This window comes from Pituophis catenifer, unplaced genomic scaffold (assembly GCF_029215685.1).
Source record: "Pituophis catenifer annectens isolate HBS135680 unplaced genomic scaffold, rPitCat1.0.hap2 SCAF_1, whole genome shotgun sequence".
NCBI classification, from domain to species: Eukaryota; Metazoa; Chordata; class Lepidosauria; order Squamata; family Colubridae; genus Pituophis; species Pituophis catenifer.
Genome location: NW_027256881.1, coordinates 221,802,778 through 221,824,591, shown reverse-complemented (window position 1 = coordinate 221,824,591; position 21,814 = coordinate 221,802,778). Strand labels below are relative to the sequence as shown.

Sequence of the window (21,814 nt, the reverse complement as noted above, 5' to 3'; positions counted from 1 at the left end):
TGAAAATTTAGGTGTGTCTTATACACCAAATGTAGCCCCGCCCACCCACTTGCCCCCACCCTTTGGCCTCTGCCTTCCAGCATTTACCTCCTTGCAACAAAAAGCAAGAAAAAACAGCTCCTTTCAGCTTCAGCACAGCCTAATTAGCACAAGTTGATTGGATCGGCCTCCTGACTTTCAGCTGTTATGCTCTCAGCTGTCTTGCGCAGGCCTCTGCTGCTTGCGGCAAGGAAGAGCCTGGTTTAACTCTGCAGACTAAAGCACCGTAATTAACATCTAGCAATTACAGTCTGCAATTACACCAGTTCGAATCTCCCCAGGCTCAAGGTTGACTCAGCCTTCCATCCTTTCTAAGGTAGGTAAATTGAGGACCCAGTTTGTGGGGGCAATAAGCTGATTTTGTATAAATATACAAAAGTATGAAGGCTATTGCTTAACACATTGTAAGCCGCCCTGAGTCTTCGGAGAATGGCGGCATATAAATCAAATTAAAAAAAAAAAGAAAGGAAAAAAAAAAAGAAAATTGCTGAAGCAGATTTTTTTCCCCCTTGTGCTAATCAAACTATGATGAAAATGAAAATGAAAGTAAAGCTTGCTGTTTGCTGCAAAGAGGCAAAATTGCTCAGAGGCGGAGGGAGATTTCTTTTTCTTCTTTTCGTCACCAAAAATGGTAGGTGCGTCTTGTAGCCTGGTACGTCTTATACTCCGAAAAATACGGTATGTCCTGAATCCTAGTCATAATTTCCTAAATTAGCTCATTGTTAGAAAATGTGAGCTGTTGCAATGGATTTGCCATGCTAAGCTATACGGACAAGTTCCAGTGTTCTGCTATGTGTGAACATGACAAAGGAGATGAAATTCCCCTGCATTCCATTCTCAAAACGAAGTAGGATCCATCTCTGACCTTCTGTTTCTTAATTTCTCCTTCGTGACTTCTGTTCATTTGCAGGCAGCAGCCTCTGGTGTGTTTAGGACTTCGATCAAAGTCTCTTAGGGAAAAACAGAGCTGTAGGCTATACTTAGAAGTTGAAATAACAGGGGTCGGCAACCTTAAACACTCAAAAGAGCCACAAAGATCCTAACCAGAAGCCCCCCTTCAATTCTGGAGCCCACTGGAAGTCCAGTTCCCCCATCATAGTCTCCTAGCGCGGCATCCTTTTTCCTCTGCTGACTGGAAGTTGGTTCCCCCACCACAGAGTCTCCTCATAGCGCAGGGTCCTTTTTCCTCTACCTGTCCTAACTGAAAGCCCTATCAATTGTGGAGCCAACCAGCAACGGAACCGCAGCAGAGGGATGAAAGAGCCACATGCGGCTCCAGAGCCACGGGTTGCTGATCCCTGTCCTAGAAGAAAGCAATGGCGAACACTTCACGTATTGCTTTTAAGAGAACTTCATGAAGGTATCCATGAAGTCCTTGGGAGTTCAGGCTTGACTTGGAAGAGATTTGACTTGACTTTGCTGTTGCCTTCATCCTGCTTTCAGGCTTTTATCTTAAATCTAGAGTTAATAACCAGGGATCTGTTACTCCTTTTCTTGCGATCTTCTGAACCCATACCCAGCACATCATAGGCAAACCGAGAGGGCCAGAGGAGAAAATGATGATACATCATGATACAAAGGGGTGACTTGCGTTAGATATGTTGTAGCATTATGAAGTGTGTTGTCAACATTTCATGTCATTACAGATTGATCTGGATTGTGCTACATAATGCAGCCTTATTTGAGAAGCTTAATTGTTGAAAATCAGGTTCATTCTTTACGTGGACAGCACAGTAATACAGCTGCACAAATCCTATACTGTAATTCACTTAACACATTTAAGAAACAATAGGGGACTAAAACTAGCATGGTAAACATGTGCCCAAGCAAAGAAGTCTCACAGATTTTGAATGCAGAGCTTGTAAAGGTGTCTGTTGAATTTGAAGATTTTGTTTGAATAACAAAAAAGTCTGTGCCAAGATGTTGCAATCTGATGTTCCCTGCTTGCATATCTTTGTGCAGTGTCACAGTGAACTTATAAAAGGGGTGGATTGGGGATTGCAATCTAGATTTCAACATTTTCCCCAAGTAGACATTCATTGCCTCCACTTATTTTGAATCCAAACACACTGCATGATTATATGTTGCATTGAGGTCCTTGGCTTCTGATCCTGAAAACTGAGGTCCTGACTACAAAAGATCTGCCCACTCCTGTAGATCTATGGAGGGGGGCTTTTTTTGTGGGTGACTGTACTGCCAGTAACTGATCTGATCCTTATCAACTTCTCCAAAAGTGAGGTGTTATAATAGACAGCTGGTTCTTTGGGCGAGCAAAGAATTAAATTCACAGTACATGCCTATTTTATAATGGAAGTAGGCAACACTCTGCTTGACTGATTGCTGATTTTAGAAATGCACATGATGATTTGTGGGAAGAGATGAGGGTAATGCTACAGTATATAGCAAATATTAGCAACTCATAAGAAGAACCAGTTGCCTTCCAGATGTAAGATTCTTCCATATCCTTGATTCAAGCTTGAATGACCACAGTTAGAGATGATGAGAATTGTAGTCTGATATCTGAAGGGCCACAGATTGTCCATCCTTGCTTTGAGTCCCTCATTATAATAAGTACTAACAGCAGGTATATTTTGTTGGGTTTTCTCTGTTGTATCTCATACAGGTCAGGGAAGAAGGAGTCCTGACGAAGCAGCTGAAGAAATTATCAATGCAGTCGCTAACTTTGCAGGAAAAGAGTTGCCTAGACACTTGAAACTTGTTAAAGTTGTTGTCTTTCAGCCACATATGCAAAAATCCTTTTCCTCCATTTTGGAAAATAAAAAAGGACAGGCATTGCCCACTTCTGAATCTATGTTTTCTAAGTTTAAAGGTAAGTTTAAAGTGTGGGGTTCCTTTACTATGAATGTTCTTTTCCACTTTTTTCCTGTTGAGTATGCACTTATAGAATTTTCCTTTTGGTTATAGCGTTTCTAACTGGTGGGAAGTCACCTGCTAAAAAGAAAAGTTTTATAGCATTGGAGAAGAAGATTGAGACATCATCATTTGAGTTATGTGGCAAAAGCAGGCAAAAAGTGGAAGAGGCTGAAGCCTGGCTAAGGAAATTGGTTTTCAAGGAACAGATAGAAAATCGCATTGTCGATGACTTGATAGACATGTTTGCTGATGCTGAAATCAAGAGACTGAATGATCTCCAGAAAAGATTGCATATTGTCATTCATCTGAATAAAATGGAGTCTCCTCCTTTTATTTTGTTATCTGGTATCACCCGGGATGTCCTCACTGCTTTCACAGAAATTCAGAACCTCTTAAAAACACTTACAGCTGATCAGGAAAAGAAATCCAAGGCAGAACTTGCTCAAGTTTTGGTTGAGTGGCAGTATTGTGCAAATGGAAATGTCTTTGTAGCTTTTGATTCATTAAGTAACCTTGATTTAGAAGATGCTAAAATCAGCAAAAAGAAACACATTCAGGTCCAAATTCAGGGACAGAAGTACACAGCTGACTTGAACAAGATGTGTATTGTAAATAGCCAAGGAGAAAATATGAAAATTAATCGTGTTGGAAAGGATGAAGGTAATGAACATCTTAAATAATTGGGGTTGGATTAGTGGATAGATTACAGTTTTGGTCACCTCTCAAAAATCTCTTCCGCAGGATTTAAAAAGTGTGCAAATGGGGTAGGGCAAGGGTACAAGACGGGTGAATGTGCGTGTATCACATGGATTTTTTTTTTAAATTAAAGTTGAATGATTGGCATCAAAACATGACACTCAATTGATACAGGATGTGCAAGGCTTGTTTATGTGTAGAGCAAGTGTTCCATCTATTCATTTCCCAGCAAGAATTTTAAGCTGGTTCCCACTTTTTGGTAGAAACTGACAGTATAGGAATCCTTTTCCCAAAGTGAAGGAATAATGAATAAGTTGTTTACAATGCTTGCGACTTCCACTGGGTCTAGAAACATCTTTCTTGGCTCATATCAGGCCTCCATCTGAATTGAGGGTTTTTAACTTTTTTCTTTTTAAAAAATAAATAAATAAATTCAAATATTGTTTGTCTTCCAGACTCTAGAATCATGTTTATTTCTGAGAAAGTATTTTATTGTAAGCATTTTAGGTATATTTGTAGTATTTAAAAATGGGGAGAGGACACAGTGGTTGAGAGCTTCTCTGAGTAGATGGCTGTTGAGTATGTCTTTTGAAACTGAACATGTCCACTAAGATTGCCAGTTTCTGAAAAAATAATCTGTTAATATTTGCAAAAATATAAATTATCTTAATTGATCGGTATTTTTTAGGTGAACAAAAAAAAATTCTTACCCTAGAAATTGTTCTTGAAACACGATGCCCAAGAAGTACTCTAAAAACATTTGCAATTTGTAAATTGCTCTACTGAGCAGAACAGAAACTAACAAGTAGAAAGAAAGGGAAGGTGGTCAGTTATTGGAGGAAAAGAGTCAAAAGAAATGTGGTTTATGAGAGAACAAAATGAAAAGATGGAAATAGTTGTTTGGAAATAACACTTAAGACACACGCTACTTAGTTTGTGAGTGCTGATGGGACAGTTATGATGAAAAAAAGTTATCCTGTGCAGAGATGCCAAGCCACTGTGAAGATTTTAACAATAAATGAAATGTTTAGCACAAGGGGAGATAATTGCGAATTCCATTGATTTCAAACTTATTCACAGTTCTATTTTCTGGCAGGTTATGTCACTGCTTTAACAAAATGTTTATTTTGCAGGCAAACTATTAGAACGCCTTCCTGAACATTGGGAAGATATGAAAGGAAGCCATGTCAAATTGGTTCCACTACAGCCTACAGCAGGAGAATATAAGGATGTTGAAAAAAAATTCCGGTTTGGCTGCCCTAAATTCACAATTGAAAAGGTGACATTTGATCTGAGTTTAAGGAAGCAAATAAACCCAACACACTTTCCTTCTCCTAGTTTCCCTACAACAACAATCCTGTGAGATGGGTTTTTGCTCAGAGAGAGTGACTGGCCCAAAGTCAGCCAGCTGAAAAGGGCCACTTTTGCGTTCCGCAACTTTATAACCCATAGAACACCAGTGGGTTTCTGTTTTGAGTTCTTGAGTGATGTTGAGCATCAGTGATTGGCTGCAAGATTGGCTCAAGAGTTGGTAATACCTTCTCATGGGAAAAGAATTAAGTAGAATAATGTGTAATATCCTGACAGTGAGAATATTCAGATACACCCTATATCTATATCACTGGAGTGCAAAAGAGAGGAAGGAGAAAAGAGCTAGAATAGGTAGGAAATATATCACTGAGTTGAAGACAATGTCCATACTCCTTCACAGTTTTACAATCTAAAAAATAAAGCCTTTAATCTGGAGGTTAGGTAGTAACAATAACAATAACACTTATACCACTCCATGGTGCTTTACAGCACTCTCTGAGCAATTTACAATGTCAGCATATTACCCCCAACATCTGGGTCCTCATTTTACTAACCTTTGAAGGAGGGAAGGCTGAGTCAACCTTGATCCCATCAGGATCGAACTCAAGGCTGTGGGCAGAGTTAGCCTGCATTATTGCACTTCAACCACTGCACCACCGGGCCTCCTTAGTTTGGAGTTTGTGTTACATTAGACTGTTGACCTCCCCTCCATGGCCTCCATGGTTCTTAGTCTGCTACATCTTACCTATGAACTGGGTCATAATGCTTAGCAGCCCTTGCTGACACATTCTTTCTCCATCAAATGTCTTCTGATCATAAAGTACACCAATATTGACCGTTGATACTGGTGCTGCTGTCTTAGTAATTTCATCTTCTGTACTTCCAAATGGTGGGTGTAATAAACTTAGTTCTACAGTGGTTGATTTTGCATACATTTGGCCCATTTTGAGTTTAGCAATAGTAAAAGTATTCCAAAGGGAATATGATTTTCTGACTCTTGCTGCTCTAACGTTCATGAGGAGCACTTTCTGAAGTTCATAAGCAGATAAGGTAGCAGTGATGTCACTGGCCTTTCCATAATCCAAAATAAGACATCAAACAAATTGCATTTACAGGCAGTCCTCCATTTACAACAATTGAGCCCAAAATTTATATTGCTGACCGAAACATTTGTTAAGTGAGTTTTGCCCCATGTTACGACCTTTCTTGCCACAGTTATTAAGTGAATCACTGCAGTTGTTAAATTAGTAACATGGTTGTTAAGTGAATCTGGCGTCCCCATTCACTTTGCTTATAAGGTTGCAAAAGTTGATCACATGAGCCCAGGACACTGGAACCGTCATAAATATGAATCAGTTGCGAAGCACCTGAATGTTGATCTTGTGATCATGGGGATGCTGAAATCATCGTAAGTGTGAAAAATGATCATGTCACTTTTTTCAGTGCAGTTGTAACTTTGAATGGTCACTAAATGAACTGTTGTAAGTTGAGGACTACCTGTATTTCACCTGCAGTGAACGTCTGAAGATATTAGACATACAACTTGTGAATATTTGAATGACTTTTATAGATATATGGTTGTTTTTGTACAAGCTTTTTTAATATTAACAGAGTACAGCAGTGATATGGGCAGTAATATAAAATTAATAAATAATAAAAATAAATATGGTCCCATACTTCTTGAATAAAGGCAATGCAGGAGACAATGGGACCTTTGTAGTAACATGTAAGAGACTCTCCTTGCCAATTCTCCATTGCAACCTTTTTTCTCAGACTGTTTATTTCTAATCTCAGCATAGTCACCAAGGGAGAATGATAAAACTCACGGGAGATGAATATAGATATTGTACGATAGAGAATGATACTTGTAAATGAATAATAACAATTTACATTTGCAATCTTTGTAGATTGAAAGGGTACAGAATCCTTACCTCTGGCAAGCCTATCAAGTCAAGAAAAAGCAAATAGATACACAAAATGGCCATGAAAATAACGAGGAGATCCTTTTCCATGGGACTCCTAGTTCCACACTGGTGCCAATTTACCAGACTGGCTTTAACCGCAGTTATGCTGGAAAGAATGGTAAGATCATTTCAAGCAGATATAAGGGAATGACATAAAGCACTATATTTCAAAAATGTATAAAGATCTTTAAAAAGCAGCCTAATAGCATCCCCTTCCTTGCCCTTCCCTTCCCTTCCCTTCCCTTCCCTTCCCTTCCCTTCCCTTCCCTTCCCTTCCCTTCCCTTCCCTTCCCTAGAGGCAGTTTATAAGGTTTAGTGAAGAATGTGGCTTGTTTTTGTTTTTGTTTAATTCCTGGCTAGATTACTTTATAATCCATCACTCAAAGATGAAGTACTAATATTGGTGCTTTCCACTTTTTTTTTTCACTATCTTTTAATGTTTTAAAACCTTTTTTTCTTGGTTTCAGCTGCAGCGATTGGTAATGGGACCTACTTTGCTATCAACTCAAACTATTCTGCGCAGGACACATATTCCACTCCAGACCACAATGGCAGAAAATATATGTATGTTGCCCGTGTTCTTACCGGAGATTATTGCATTGGCAGACCAGGACAGATTACCCCACCATCCAAAAATAATGGTGGATTTGACTTATATGACAGTGTTACTGACAACGTGAATCAACCATCGATGTTTGTTATCTTTCATGATGCTCAGGCTTACCCAGAATATCTAATTACTTTTAGAAGATAAGTTAATAGGCAAAATATGATTTATTTCCTTTTCCTCTCACAGTAAAAGCAATCAATTTGAATGAACCTTTTAAAAATACTTGTCACTTGAATCTCAATTCATTAATTAGTTCCTTTCTAGAACAGCAAAGAATAAAATAAGAATAAAATCCAGTAGAGATCAGAAAATGCTGTTCAAGAGAGAGAGGGTAGAACATGAAGACTTTCTGGATAGAGAATCTACCTGAAGGAAATGGTAGAACTTAAGCATTCCAATCTTGTAAATACATTTAAGATATATAGATAATCCACAATTTAAGGAATACCGTATTTTTCAGAGTATGACGCCCTTCCCGCTCCTTAAAAGAGGGTGAAAATTCGAGTGCGTCTCATACTCCGAATGTAACCCTGCCCACCCACTGGTCCCCACCCTTTGGTTTCAGCCTCCCAGCAATTTACCTCCTTACAGCAAACAACCTGCTTCAGCACAGCCTGATTAGCACAAGCAGCTGATTGTCAGTTGAATTGGCCTCCTGACCCTCACCTGTTTCAGGCTGCAGCGATTGCCTATTGCCGCTGTTTGCTGCAAGGAGGCAAATTGCTGGGAGGCAGAGGCTGATTTTTTTTTTCTTGTTTTCCTCTCCAAAAAAGGTAAGCGCGTCTTATAGTCCGGAGCATCTTGTACTCCGAAAAATACAGTAGTTTGAAGTCTACTTAACTCACACTGATCAGATTTTCAAACTGTCCCTTTCAGTATTTTCTCTTACTTTTTTTTTTCTGGTGGGTCTACCCATTCTTCTGAATTCTGCACTTTGCTATGTCACTTTCCCTATCCTCCACCAATGTATCTGTATTTTCTAAGTGCATTTGGCACCTATTTCTGCATGCTCAAAAACTGCATTTCCCTCTGGTTACAAGCAAGTTATGAACAAGAATTTTTAAAATTATTTCTGGAAAAATGGTTAGCAACACCAATCAATCAAATATGCCTATTATTTTTTGACAAGGTAGTAAGAAACCAACACTCAGTAACTCTAACAGAGTTGGAAAGAACCTTGGAGGTCATCTAGTCCAACCCCCTGCTCACGCAGGAGAAAACCTGGGAATAGTTTCCATCTCATACTTAATCTAAGTTCTTTTATGGAATGCAGAAGAGAACAGCTTGTGAGAAATTTTACTATCAAATGGTGTTAAAATAAGTGGTGTGCTTTATGACATTATATCACACTAAAAACCTCACAGCCAGAAATTGGTTATTTCAGTTATAGAAAGCTGGTGGCCTTTTTGAAAGGACTTGGAGCTCACAAAGTAGCCATAGAATTTAAGCTGTTTTCAGACATTGCTGGAAAGAGCCACATCTACCTGATGAACTTCACAAGTCAGAAAGTAGTAGCCAGTTTCCCAACTCCAGAGGAGCTGCCACCTCTGGTTGATTTTCCTCACCTCCATTTAGAAATATAACAATGTCTATCTCATCCTGTCAGATGATGCCACATCTTTATTAACTAGGATTATTTTGTCCTATATATTAAAGTGCCTGAATTTATAATCTTTTTAAGAATTACCTCTTGTCATTTAGTCTAATAAACTTTTTCTAGAAAAAAATGTGTGTTTGATCTTCATGGTTATTCTTGGGCTACATAAGGGACAGCTTTAGGAGCGATTTTAGGGTTTAAACCAGAGTTCAGTTCGGATAGTCTTCCAGATTTTTCATTTCCTCAATTGGCCATGCTGATGAGAATTGGAATTCATTGGAGTACCATCAGTGGGTTTGGGAAAGCTTGTAACCCTATAGAAAATGTGAATTTGTTTCATCTTGCACTTGTGCCAACAATTCTTTCGTATGTAGTATGTGTGAATATGGGATTATCCTCCCCTATTCTAATCTGATTAGGACACAAAGATGATTTTCCTGAAATCATGTAGTTTAAGCAGAGAAAAGAACACCTACACCAAATTGCCATGCAGGTCCTAAATTCCTTATTAAAAATTAGCCTTGAAGTGCCAAATACAGGCAATCCTTGAGTTATGACCACAATGTGGACCAGAATTTCTGTTGGTAAGCAAGGCAGCTGTTAAGGAATCATGCTTGATTTTACAACCTGTTTTGCCATTGTCATTAAGTGAATGCAGTAGTTAAATGATTCATGATTGTTAAGTGAATCTCTGGTTTCTCCAATGGACTTTGTTAGAAGCTGGCTGGGAAGGTTGCAAAGAGCACTCACATGACCCTAGTACTCTGCAATGCTGCAAACACCTAAATTTTGATCATTTGAACAAATGGGGGATGCTAGGGTGGTTGTGAGAGAACTAGTCATCGCTTTTTTTCAGTGCCACTTAAGCTTGAATGGTCATTAAACAAGTGGTTGTAAATTGAGGACTATCTGTACTGGACAGTTTATGGTCAAAACTAGGCATGTTTTCTCTATATAAATCATTGCAGAGAGAAATCAAAAGTCTGAAAGTTGGAGGAGGAGAGTAGTGTAGTGGTTAAAGTGCTAAACAAAGTTGGCAGGCTCTGGTTCAAACCCACTGATGCTGGAGAACTCTGGATGTCCCTTAATCCGAGCTACTCCACAGGACGATGGTTGTAAGAATAAAAGTCATATTTTGCTCATGGAGAAAGAAGGGCTGCGATTCCGATTTGTACATATCAGTCTCTCTTGAACTAGAACAAATCACTCAACGCACAACCAGGATTAAGATTTTTATTGTTCCTTGGTTATATTTCACAATAGGCCATGGAACATACACACTGGCTGAAACCAATTGAGCCATATACCACATCATTGCCTCAAACTGAAAATCAACTATTATTTCGAGTCATTGTTCTCCGGAAAAAAAAGCCTGCCTAACCTAACCCAAAAAAAAAAAAAAAGTATTTTCTTCCAAGTAGAGGAAGGGAATTGCATTAGGAAATGCCTTTGAAAACAACAGGAGCTCATATGTGAGAACACTGAGTAAATAGTTTTAGAAAACACTAGTAATTTTACATGAAATTGATTTTAATGGTTTATGATTCAAATATTAATTCATTTTCTCTCAGGTCCACTCTATTTTGAAATGATTTCTGGGTGGGGGGGGAGTGTGTATGTGTGTGAGAGAGATCCAAAATTGGTTGCAGCTGCAGTTGGCAACTTTAAATTGACAAAGTAGGGAAGCAAGGCATTGAGTAAGATTTTCACCTGCCCTGACTGTACTCTTCTTCAGGGGAGGAGAGAGAGAGGCAGGGCACAAATAATGCCAAGCTTTTCAGTCACTGTCCTATGGCTGAACCTATAATTTTACCATATTATAGGTACTCTATTGTCATCCAGTCTGCTAAAATGTAAGACTACACAGCAGCTCTCTTAATTTTGAAGCTTCACAACATGGCAAGAGTACCAACCCAGACTTAAAAAATGAAATTACAAGTTGAAATTCAAAACAATATCAAATGTAATCATAGAGATTAATTATCCATGCATATAGTCATATCTAAGCTTGACATTAACACAATTGCAACGAACACATTAATGGAGTTTATTTCTATGTAATACTTTTGGATTGCAGCTTTGATCAAAACTATTAACAATTCTGAATACAACTGAATACAACTGTATAATTCTGAACACAACGTTCTGAACAACAATTGTTCTGAAATCCTAGAAGGTAAATATTGCCAAAGCTATTTTTTTATTAATCCTTCTCTACTAAACTAAAATGATATATATGTAGACAAGCTAGAAGTTCTGGACTGTTCCCAGAAGTAAAAATACTCATTCAATTCCTTTTGCCTTCAGCTCTTCTCTAACACGTTTCAGATAATTAGGATCAGGGTAACCAAAACTAGAAAGGAGACAAAGAGATTTGTTTTAATCAAGGAAGCACTAAACACAAATGCTTAATACCATCCAATGCTGAATTGAAGTATTTTAAATATATACTTAATTAGCAAATACATAAAATAATTTAACAGTTTAAATTATACTTGAGAAAAAAATAATTTCACTGATGTATGAATAAGGAACAAGTTGATATACGTAATAATGCTGTTACAAAGATCTAATAGAAGAGAAAATTGGTAGCTCAGAGTTGAATTATGGGGTTCTTGATGCTGAGTTTGGTTATTTTCTTGCAGATGTTTGCAAAAAAACAACCAAGTTCAGAGAGCACCAAGGGCCCTACAACACAAAGATCTTCCTGATGTTTACAGTTCCACTGAAAATAATTTATAACTCCTTAAGAAACTCACATTATAAAGTGTACCTGGTGAACTTTAATGATTGTTTTAAGATTGCTTTTTTATATTTTGCTGATAAAGAAAAATATAGGTACCCCCAACACGAGTGACATCGAGCTGGCCACACCCACCCCGGCCCCATGAGGGGCCCTGATGCAGCCCTCAATAAAATAAGAGTTTTGACATCCCTGCACTAACCTAATATTGGTTGAAACACCCATAGGGAGCTTGGATTTTTAAGGAAGTTAAAACACATGGAGGGAAAGCACTCCCATCTTCTTCCAGGCCTTTTGCCTACATGCACTTCTCATTCCCAGATCCCACCCCCTCTTTCGGACAATGTGGGATAGGAAAAGATTTGTTCTGAGGAAGAGAACTTCATTCAGAATTCCCTGCTCTTCATCAAAACCTACCCCAGTCCATTCAAAACATATTTGGAACACTTTAAAGGGGTGTGTGTGTGGGGGGGGAACCAATGAGATATTCCTGCTAAGATTGAATGGGAAGATTGATTGCCACAGAGTCCCCTCAGAGCAAGCTGAGAAATTCTAGGAGCTGAAGTCCACAAGTCTTAAAAGTTGCCCAGTTTGGAGACACTTGTATTAGATCAACCATTTCTAGCATACGCTGAATTACAAAGCTCATGTTCCCAGAACATGGGAATTGTAATCCCATTTACCTAAAAGGCACCCAACAGGAAACAATTGTTTTATCAACACTTGACGAGTTCCAGAATAATCAAAATTGCATGCAAAATGATATCAAGGGAAATCTATTATTCTTTATCTGAAAAAAAAAAATAACAACAAAAATTTGAACTTACTTTTTTTCTCCTCCATGAGGGGAAGTTTTGTGATGAATGTCATTCCAAGTAACCACGTCATTCGCACCTGTTGTTCGCGACTGGCCCACTGTGAAAATCAAACCTTGGTCAAAGGCCCGTTCCAGCAATTTCAGAATTTCTCTTCCTTCTTGGTTGTCAGGCAAGTATGCTGTGCGGGACGTTCCATAAAAATGTTTCCCTGGGTGAGGATGCCTTTCCTGGTTTGGAAAGAGTCAGAAATATTAGACATATTCTGTTTATTTCAGATTTAATTGTAAGAGGTTAACCGTTGTGTAGCTATTCTGATCGGAAGTTGAAAAGGTGTAGCAGAAGGGACAGGGACATATGTGTTGTACTGTTACCGCATTCTTAAAAAAGCAGTAGCTCTCTCTGCCAATGACAGGGTAGAACTGCAACCCTGGGAACCCCTGTGCTTGAATTACATCAGAGGTCTTCAAACCTGGCAGCTTTGTGGACTTCAACTCCCAGAGTTGGCTGGAGAATTCTGGGAGTTGAAGTCCACAAGTCTTAAAGCTGCCAAGTTTGGGGACCCCTGAATTACATAAATAGTAAGAAGGCACCATAATCTTGGTGCATGCTGTCATCCTCTTCTTGAATTGAATACATTATTTTCCTGGAGCTGAAAGCTTTCTGTGAATCTAGGACAGTGAATCTAGGAAATGCATGTCAAAGGTAACATGCCATGACATCTTGGGGGAACATGCCAGCATTCACTAACTCCCGACAACAACTACAGTGGTACCTTGCTACTTAACTGCTTTGAAACTCATTGAATTTGGTACTCAACACATTTTGATACACAAAATTCATCCTGGTACTCATCATTTGCTTGGTACTCAATGCACAAGCTAGAACTTATCAATGTCGGCTTGCCTTGTGACTCACTACATTATTCCTTATGGGAAAAATCTGTTTGGTACTCATCATTTTTAATACTCATTGTGCCTCCTGGAACCAATTAACACAGAGTATTGTACCACTGTACCTTGGCACCCATTGTTAATTCTCAAAGTCGTGCCCTGTTCTCTTGTGATTCTTGAAGGTTGTGGAGGCCGTGCGAAAGAAGGGGTGTGTTCTCAAGCAGCCTCCAGACCTTGCAGAAAGCAAACATCTGGGCCATGCTATTATGTGGCCTCAGAGCCTCCCAAAATTAGCTGAGAAGAGAGCAAGCTTCCATTGAGGCTGTAGATGCCATGGTATGCATGCCATTCTAGCCTCTGCATAGATGTTTAGAAGACTTCTAAAGATTTCTACATCTCTTGCTTTTACACTCCTAGCTGAATTGGTATTACATTATTTCCTTGTAATGTAAATATATTTTTAAAAAGCCTGAAACACAAGAGGGAGACTAATTATGGCACAGAAACATCATACTGTTGCTCCAACTTACTGTCTGAATCCCGTCAAATATACGGTAAATAATAGTGATGGTTCCAGAATTCTTATGACCAGGCAGGGAAGTGCTAGTTTTGTAGACGTCCATTTTCCCTGGGGGTTGATTTCCTTTTATATTTCCATAGAAAACATTGCACACAGGGCAGACCGGTTTGTAATTCATTGCCATTCTTATGCAGGCTGCACAAAATGTGTGCTTGCATTTGGGCAGCACTTCTTTCTGTTGGATTGTATTCAGACAGATGGGACACTCCTCTGGTTGGTCTTCCGTTGCCTTCCTTATTGGCGGTTCCTGAGAAGGGACCTGCTGCATTTTGTGATATCTTTGTGACTCAAAGGATGCGCTTGTGGCAGCCCCAACATCGGAATCAGGAATGGCTGTTGATTCACTATTTACAGCTACAAATTTCTCACTATTCAGGGACTTTATGGCCACCTTTGTTTGTTCTGTGGAATAATTTCCTTTTAGCTTCCCATAGACTTGGTTGCACACAGGGCAGACCGGTTTGTAATTCATTGCCGTTCTTATGCAGGCTGCACAAAATGCGTGCTTGCATTTGGGCAGCACTTCTTTCTGGTGGATTGTATTCAGGCAGATGGGACAGCACTTCTCTTGTTGGACTTCCATTGCCTTCTCTGCTGGCTGCTCCTGAGAAGGAACCTGCTGCATTTTGTCATGTCTTTGTGACCCAAAGGAGGTGCCTATGGCAGCTCCAACACTGTAATCAGGAATGGCCGTTGCTTCACTATTTACAGCTACAAATTCTTCACTATTCAGTATCTCCATGATGTGCTTCTCAGCAAACAATATGTTTTCAGGAAGACCGCCAATATAAAGGCAGTTTTCCTTTAGAGACAGTTCTATTTTAGGATATTTATAATGGAAATATGTAAATAAATCCTTCAGTTTTCTTTTCCAATCTTCCAGAGGTTTCAAAGGAATTTCTTTTATTTGTGAACTGTCTAAATAATTCAAGTACTCATACTGAAAAAACTCAGAAGCTTCTGAAGATCGATCTGAAAGTGCATACTTCTGGGGCATAAAAATGATGCGTGTTAAGTGACCATCTTGACAATGTTTCTCCTCCATTCTAGTACAACACTCGTTGTTTATTAATTCAATTTTCCGATTTAACATTGGTTTGAGAAATGCAAATACAGCAGCCTCAACTTCAATGCCAGATGGCTGTATGCGGGGATCATTTTTTTTATTCCAGTTCTTTGCTGTCATTTCGTCTAACAATGCCTTTGCATCTGAAACTTCCTTTGTGGGGCCTTGAAGAACAGCTGTGTCCTTGTATTTTTTAATAATAATGTGTTTGCATTTGCTTTTTATCATCTCATATGTGTGGCTCTCAATGAAAGGAACTGTTTCCTGTTTTAGATCTCCTGCTACTTTCTGGAAAAGCTGGACAAACTCCTCCTGAGCTTTCTTGGTAAAGTTTGGTACCCCCATTGAAGAAAACCAGACAGAAGTAATTCCATTCTCAGTGTTGCCTGTTACCAATTTTACATTGAATGTCTCCTCATTTTTTTTAATTTCTTCCTTGTAGACTTGTCCAAAATATTCAAAGATACCTGAAGGAACTTCCATCTTGGCCAGTTCTTCTAAATCACTCCTGTATCTTCTGTTGTGATCTTCCTTTCCTTCAACACAATTGTCCTGCTTTTTAGGTTGCAAAAATTCACTGTCGCGATGGTCTCTAAGGAGCTTCTCAAAATGAGAGTGTAACTTTTCAATATCCTCATAGTGTCCCACCACTTTTTCAATACCAAGACGACTTGACGCAATTTCTATCTTTAAGGTGGGATATAAAGCGATCACCTGATTTCTCTGCTCTTTAGTGAGCAAGTCAGTATTCAAGGTGGCAGAAACCTCAAGAAATATCTAAAAATAAATAGAGAGGTGGAGTACACAAAGAAATGTGAGCCAGTACAATAAAAATGATACACCAGATTTAACATACAAGGTTCATTTCCTACAGCGAAGAATTTCACAGTGAGATAGCACCTTCCTACTTCAGTCATTTTCTGGTATCAATCTATTCCTTCTAATAAACAAGGTTTTCCAGCATGGCAAATATACTCTCCTACACTTTGGCTTTTAAGGAGGCCTAAATGTTTATAAATATTGCAAATCAGCAGATATATAAAAAGGAGGAAGTCAGGAACTTTATAGTTTTTATAAAAACTACTTTAAAAGAAAAGCTTTAAAAACTTTTTGCTATTTTGAATTTCTTTTTTGTTCATCTGCATTTTCTTCTATCAACATGTATAAACACATAGATGTGCACATGCACACATACACTTGTACCCAATAACAATCTCTAACAAATAACAACTCTGGGGCTTGATTTTGCTAATTGGTAAAATGGAAGTGTCATTATTATGTAAAATTAATTTATGGTACATACAATGTCTCACTACATGGGGCTCCCCTTGAGGAGCACCCGGAGGCTCCAACAGGTGCAGAGTGCGGCTGCGCGGGTGGTTATGGGAGCAACGTGGTGCTCCCATGTTACACCTCTCCTGCGCGAGCTGCACTGGCTCCCGGTGGTCTTCCGGGTGCGCTTCAAGGTCTTGGTTACCACCTTTAGAGTGCTCCATGGCTTAGGACCCGGGTACTTACGGGACCACCTGCTGCTACCAGTAGCTTCTCACCGGCCAGTACACTCATAGAGAGGGGCTCCTCAGGGTGCCATCGGCCAAACAGTGTCGACTGGCGGCCCCCAGGGGAGACCCTTCTCTGTGGGGACACCTGCTATCTGGAATGAGCTCCCTCCGGAGATACGGAGGCTCCCAGATTTACACACCTTCCGCTGTGCCCTCAAGACCTTTTTATTTCAACAGGCTGGCCTGGCCTAACTTCCCTTTTTAATTGTAAATTTAAAATCTGTTTTAAAATTTTAGGGGTATTTTAATCTGTTCCGGGCCAAACGATTTAATTGGGTTTTTTACTGTCTTTTAAATTTTGTAGTCTGTATGTTTTATCTCTTTGGCTGTTCACCGCCCTGAGTCCTTCGGGAGTAGGGCGGTATATAAATCTAATAAAATGAAAATGAAAAAATGAAATAAAATGTCTCACAACATTGAAGATTCAGGATTTTCTATGGTCACATGTAATATGGAGACAGTTGGGAGCTAACATAAGCATTCTAAGTTAAGTAGAAATGTACCTTTTTTCTACCACTTTCATAACCAGCTGCATAGATTTCCCCGTGCTTGTTTTTAAAATCATTCTGGAGGGGCAAAAAGTTTGAAGAAAGTGAAGTTGGAACTGAGCTTATTGCGTTGCTTGTAAACACTGTTCCTGCAGCATCAACCATAGCCAACTCCGAATCTGGAAGAATTTTTATCTTCAAAGTTTCCCCCCCAACTTCTATAGTATGTCCACGATGGGCCTTCACACGCTTCTTCACTATATCACGTTAAGAAAAAAAAAAGAATGATTAAAATACGTATTTGTCTTGCTTATATTTTTAGTTATTATACCATAATGGGATGCCCACATCACACAAAGCCCCTCTTTGAGGGAGATGGACAGTTTAGAAATATAAATAAACGATAATAAATTGTTCAGTTAGTATTAGCATATTGTATCAATTCAATCACAGAGATACACAATGTATAGAAATGTTATAGAAATATAGCAGTTTATAGAAATCTAATTTGCCTGTCTAAAGCATACTGCTCCTCAGGCCCCAGAAATGCTGAAACAATGTCCTACATGATTCATATTGAGGACAGGTTTAGAAACCTATATAAGGTGAAACTCAACTTACCTTGGTAATGGAATCATGTATATAACAACTTGGCCAGGCATCCTGGAATTTCCTATAAACCCAATTTTGAAATTTTGTAATAAAAGCGGAGGAACATTGTTCTCTCTCCGTCCTGATGATTTCAGGGCCCCCATTGAATAAGTCCCTGCCTCTATGATCACTGCAGGAATTGGTCACAGAGGCAGAAGATAAATAGACCACTACAATCTTCCCTAAGCTGAAGATTCTTCACTTCAAGACTCAGAATTCTCAGCAGCAACCATGCTGGCTGGGAATTTGATAAGTCCATGAATTTGGAGAGGAGCTTGGCTGATTATACCAACTTCTCCACCATAAATGCACTTGGATGATGGATTTATTACTAGTCATTGGGAAGTTGGTTGCTTTCCATAGTTTTCTCATTCTCTCAGGACTAGCATGAAAATGCAAGCAACTTTCCCTGAATAATAAATATATATTGAAATTTGCAGCAATCATAAGGCAACATCACATAAAAGTTTTTGTAATTCCTACCACGTTGTAAATCTCAATCTAATCGAAGAATCTTAGAAATTCCTAATACAATTAGTTTCCATTTCCATGTCCCCCCCATGGGGGGGGAAACATAAGATAGTTTAAGCTTGATTGGTGATCAGCATCTACAATCTCCTTCAAATGTTTTTTTTTTTACTTGTTTGGGACCTCGCCAAATTTTTCCCTTAGCTCAATGCTTCCCAAAGTTAGCCGCTTCCAGAGTGGCCTCCCAAAGTTTGTCAGGCAGCAGGACCATTTTTGGGAAGTTTGGGAGTTGACATCCAAATCTTTGGAAGTTGCCAGAGTTGAGAAATATGACTAGTTCAGTGATTTCTTCTTAAAGAAATTCCCTAGTCTGTAGCCTCTGAAAACATATGAAAGTGTGACTTTGCAAAACACACTGGCTCGTGCAAATAATTCCTTCTCCTAGCAGCCATGTACTTTCAAAATTAATGCAGTTGCTTTGAAAGTCATCCCAGCTGTCTGCCTGTATCTAGGTATTCAGGAACACAGGTTTCAGCTGGGGCTGCCTTCAAGTGAGACACAATGCATGAATACACCTGTAGAAATTCCTGGAGAAAGTCTTTGAAGCAGCTGTGCTGCCATTTCCAGAGGATGTGGCTGTGTTAAAGCTCCAAGGGATATTTCTCTCACACAAAAACACTTTGTAAAGGGCCTTTATCAAATGCTAGTCTTATCATATATCAGAAAGCAGCTGATTATGAAGATAATCCACTGCATAATAACGCAAAAAGCAAATCACTACCCCCTTGACATAAGCTTTTTCATGGGAATTCGGGGAGCTACAATCTCTAATCTTAACCTCAACTCCAATGTAAGTCAAATACACTTGCTCTAGTTGCAGGGAGGTGTCTGGGAAGAAGACTGAACTTAAATCAGAACTGTTTTGAACTGAAAAAAATCACACAATTTAAATCCAGGGTTGCTATTTTGGCTCTGAATGCGCAGCAGACTTCTATATCATGAATTAGCTAGAATTATATCTCAGCATGTTTTGGCTAGCCTGTAGTGTGGATTATTTTAATCACAAATTAAGGTGTGACACAACAATCAATACCTGGCAAATATCAGGGACTTGAATCAGGAGGTGGTTTTTTTCCCCCAGGGAAGGGAAAAAATGGCGTTGCCATAATATGCTTCATGATAAAAAAATCCAGAGCTGGGAGGCTGCGAAGCCTCTCTATCGAATTTCAAAAAAAAACCCACAAAGATGGACGGGCGTAATTTCTACCCGGAGATCAGTTTCCAATTTTGGAAGAAAAAAAAAAAAGTCCCTCCCTCTCTTCCAGCCCTATTTCCCACCCAGCTGGTTGCCGATTCACATTAAAGGAAAATCAAAACTACTCTTTTGAAAAAAAGGAAGAAAAAAGTTTCGGGGTAAACGCAACTCTTTGCCAATATCCTTCCCGGAAAGTTGAAAACGTTCCGGAGCTTTTTAACAGCCTGGAAACAATCTAGCAAGGGATCTGATCTAATATCCCAGCAGTAAAGTTATTTATTAGACTTCTGACGATCACGTATGCATTGGGAAAACCAGCCTTTCCCGGAGTATCATTATTGTTGTTTGAGGTTTGTTATTATTATAATGTAATAGTCATAGTCATAGTAATAATAATAAAATTATAATATTATTAAGTCCTAACGGAGTTTACCCTTCCCAAACTACAGTGAAATTTATCTCCTTAGCTACAATAGGTCAAAAATCCCCACTGAAGCCCATGAATCCCTCCGGATCGCTCCCTTCTCGCTCCGCAGGATACCTTCTTCCGACCAGAACCGCACCGAATAGATGCCCCGTTCGCGGTTTTCCATTCTCACGTTGCATTCGCCGCCGTCCGATTTCTTCGGGGACTGGAAATAAATCTCCAACTTGGCCTCCAGTTTCTCTGCGAAGGTGTTGGGAGGGAAAACCTGGACAAACAGCGGAGTAACATGGCTCGCCATGGCTACGGCCATTTGCCCCCACCCGCTTTTAAAGGAAGCTTTCGCTTTCGTTTCTTTCGCAAGCGATCTGGCCCGAGAGCGGCAGAAAGGGAGAACTCCTCCCTCCTTTGCACGGCGCGACGTAATCCGGCGTCGCGCTGCGGCTCCGGCCTTTTGCGCCACCTGCTGCCTGTCCGAGAGAGAGAGAGAGAGAGAGAGAGAGAGAAAAGAAGCCAGCAGGGGGGGGGGGGGGGGGAAAGGACACTGTTTCCAGTCTGAGTTTTCCGCGGAATGTTTCTCAGAAGAGTCTCGCAGGGAAGCAGCGAGCAAGCTGCCCCCAGAGATAAGGAGAATCCAAGACCTCAGTGCCTTCCGTCGTGTCCTTAAAACCCACTTTTTTAAGCAAGCCGGGCTGGTTTAAGAAGAAATTTTTAAATGTTTTAAATGTTTTAATTGGTAGTGAGTTTTAATCGGGCCAAATTTATATATCTTTTAATTGTTTTTTAATATTTGTACTGCATGTTTTTTAATTCTGGCTGTACACCGCCCTGAGCCCTCAGGGAGAAGGGCGGTATAGAAATTCAATAATAAATAAATAAATAAAGCGAACTTTTCCCCTTCGCTTCAGTTCTCTTGCAGATCGCTCCGCTCCTTCACAAAGAGTGAAATGCGTTCTTTTTTTTTTAGGCTCTCTGTGGGAAGCCCCCTTCCCCCCCCTGCCAAGAATGAAATATTTTGGGGAATATTAAAAGAAGCAGAATATTATATTTCCCCAAAGGAGAAATGGAGAAACATGTTCCAGCCCCAATTTCTTGCATAGTAAAATAGCTTCCAGAAGAATTTTTTAGAGGTGGAGAGGCCCATTAGCCTGTTTCCCTGAAAATAAGACATTCCCTGATAATAAGCCCAATCGGGCTTTTGAGCGCATGCGCTAAACTTAGCCTCCCTCTGAAAATAAGCCCTCAAAAATATTTAAATGCAGAACTGGAAATCAAGTAAATGGCAAGAAGAGCCCCATCTTGCTCCATGAGCTCCAAAATAATAAGACCTCCCTGAAAATAAGGCCAAGTGCTTATTTCAGGATTCATAAAAATATAAGACAGGGTCTTATTTTCGGGTAAACACGGTAGAAATCCCAGCCAATTGTTCATCAGCAAAATATCTCCAGCTCCAGGGTCATGGGATTAAGGACAGGACATGACCTTTTAGGATATAATAGGATTAATCCACCACCATTTAGCAAAAGATGCAAGCCCCTTCATTGCACAATCCCCAGAACAGTTCAAACCTCAAAGTCACAAAAACCTATAAAGATCCATCCACTCATTGAACCGTTTGGTCAGCTGCCCCAGAACTGTACGCTGTGGTTCTGTTCATCAATAAACAGAGTCTTTCTTTCCAATTAGCCTCCATGTTATTTCCAGCGTCTTTCTCCCAGCTTGGAAATGAAACAGATGGATTTTCTTTCCAACACTTTGTGGCTTTTTAAGTGGGGTGT

General features: G+C 39.6%; 2 protein-coding genes across 2 annotated transcripts in view; one reads left to right on the top strand and one right to left on the bottom strand.

The window, feature by feature from the left end:
- Positions 1-9,181, top strand: part of LOC139320337 (protein mono-ADP-ribosyltransferase PARP14-like) — a 28,207-nt gene extending 19,026 nt beyond the window's left edge. The window contains exons 13-17 of the mRNA XM_070948646.1: positions 2,663-2,869; positions 2,965-3,573; positions 4,743-4,888; positions 6,828-7,002; positions 7,352-9,181. Coding sequence (XP_070804747.1) covers positions 2,663-2,869; positions 2,965-3,573; positions 4,743-4,888; positions 6,828-7,002; positions 7,352-7,638 — 1,424 coding nt within the window. The 3' untranslated portion in view covers positions 7,639-9,181. The remainder of the gene's footprint in view (positions 1-2,662; positions 2,870-2,964; positions 3,574-4,742; positions 4,889-6,827; positions 7,003-7,351) is intronic.
- A 2,077-nt stretch (positions 9,182-11,258) lies between these two features.
- DTX3L (deltex E3 ubiquitin ligase 3L) lies at positions 11,259-20,353 on the bottom strand. Its single transcript, XM_070948521.1, has 5 exons — positions 20,154-20,353; positions 17,254-17,495; positions 14,073-15,965; positions 12,662-12,879; positions 11,259-11,444 (listed from the first exon to the last, which is right to left on the bottom strand). The coding sequence occupies exons 1-5, from the start codon at positions 20,347-20,349 to the stop codon at positions 11,375-11,377; spliced, it is 2,619 nt and encodes an 872-aa protein (XP_070804622.1). The 5' UTR covers positions 20,350-20,353; the 3' UTR covers positions 11,259-11,374.
- Positions 20,354-21,814: the final 1,461 nt, after the last annotated feature.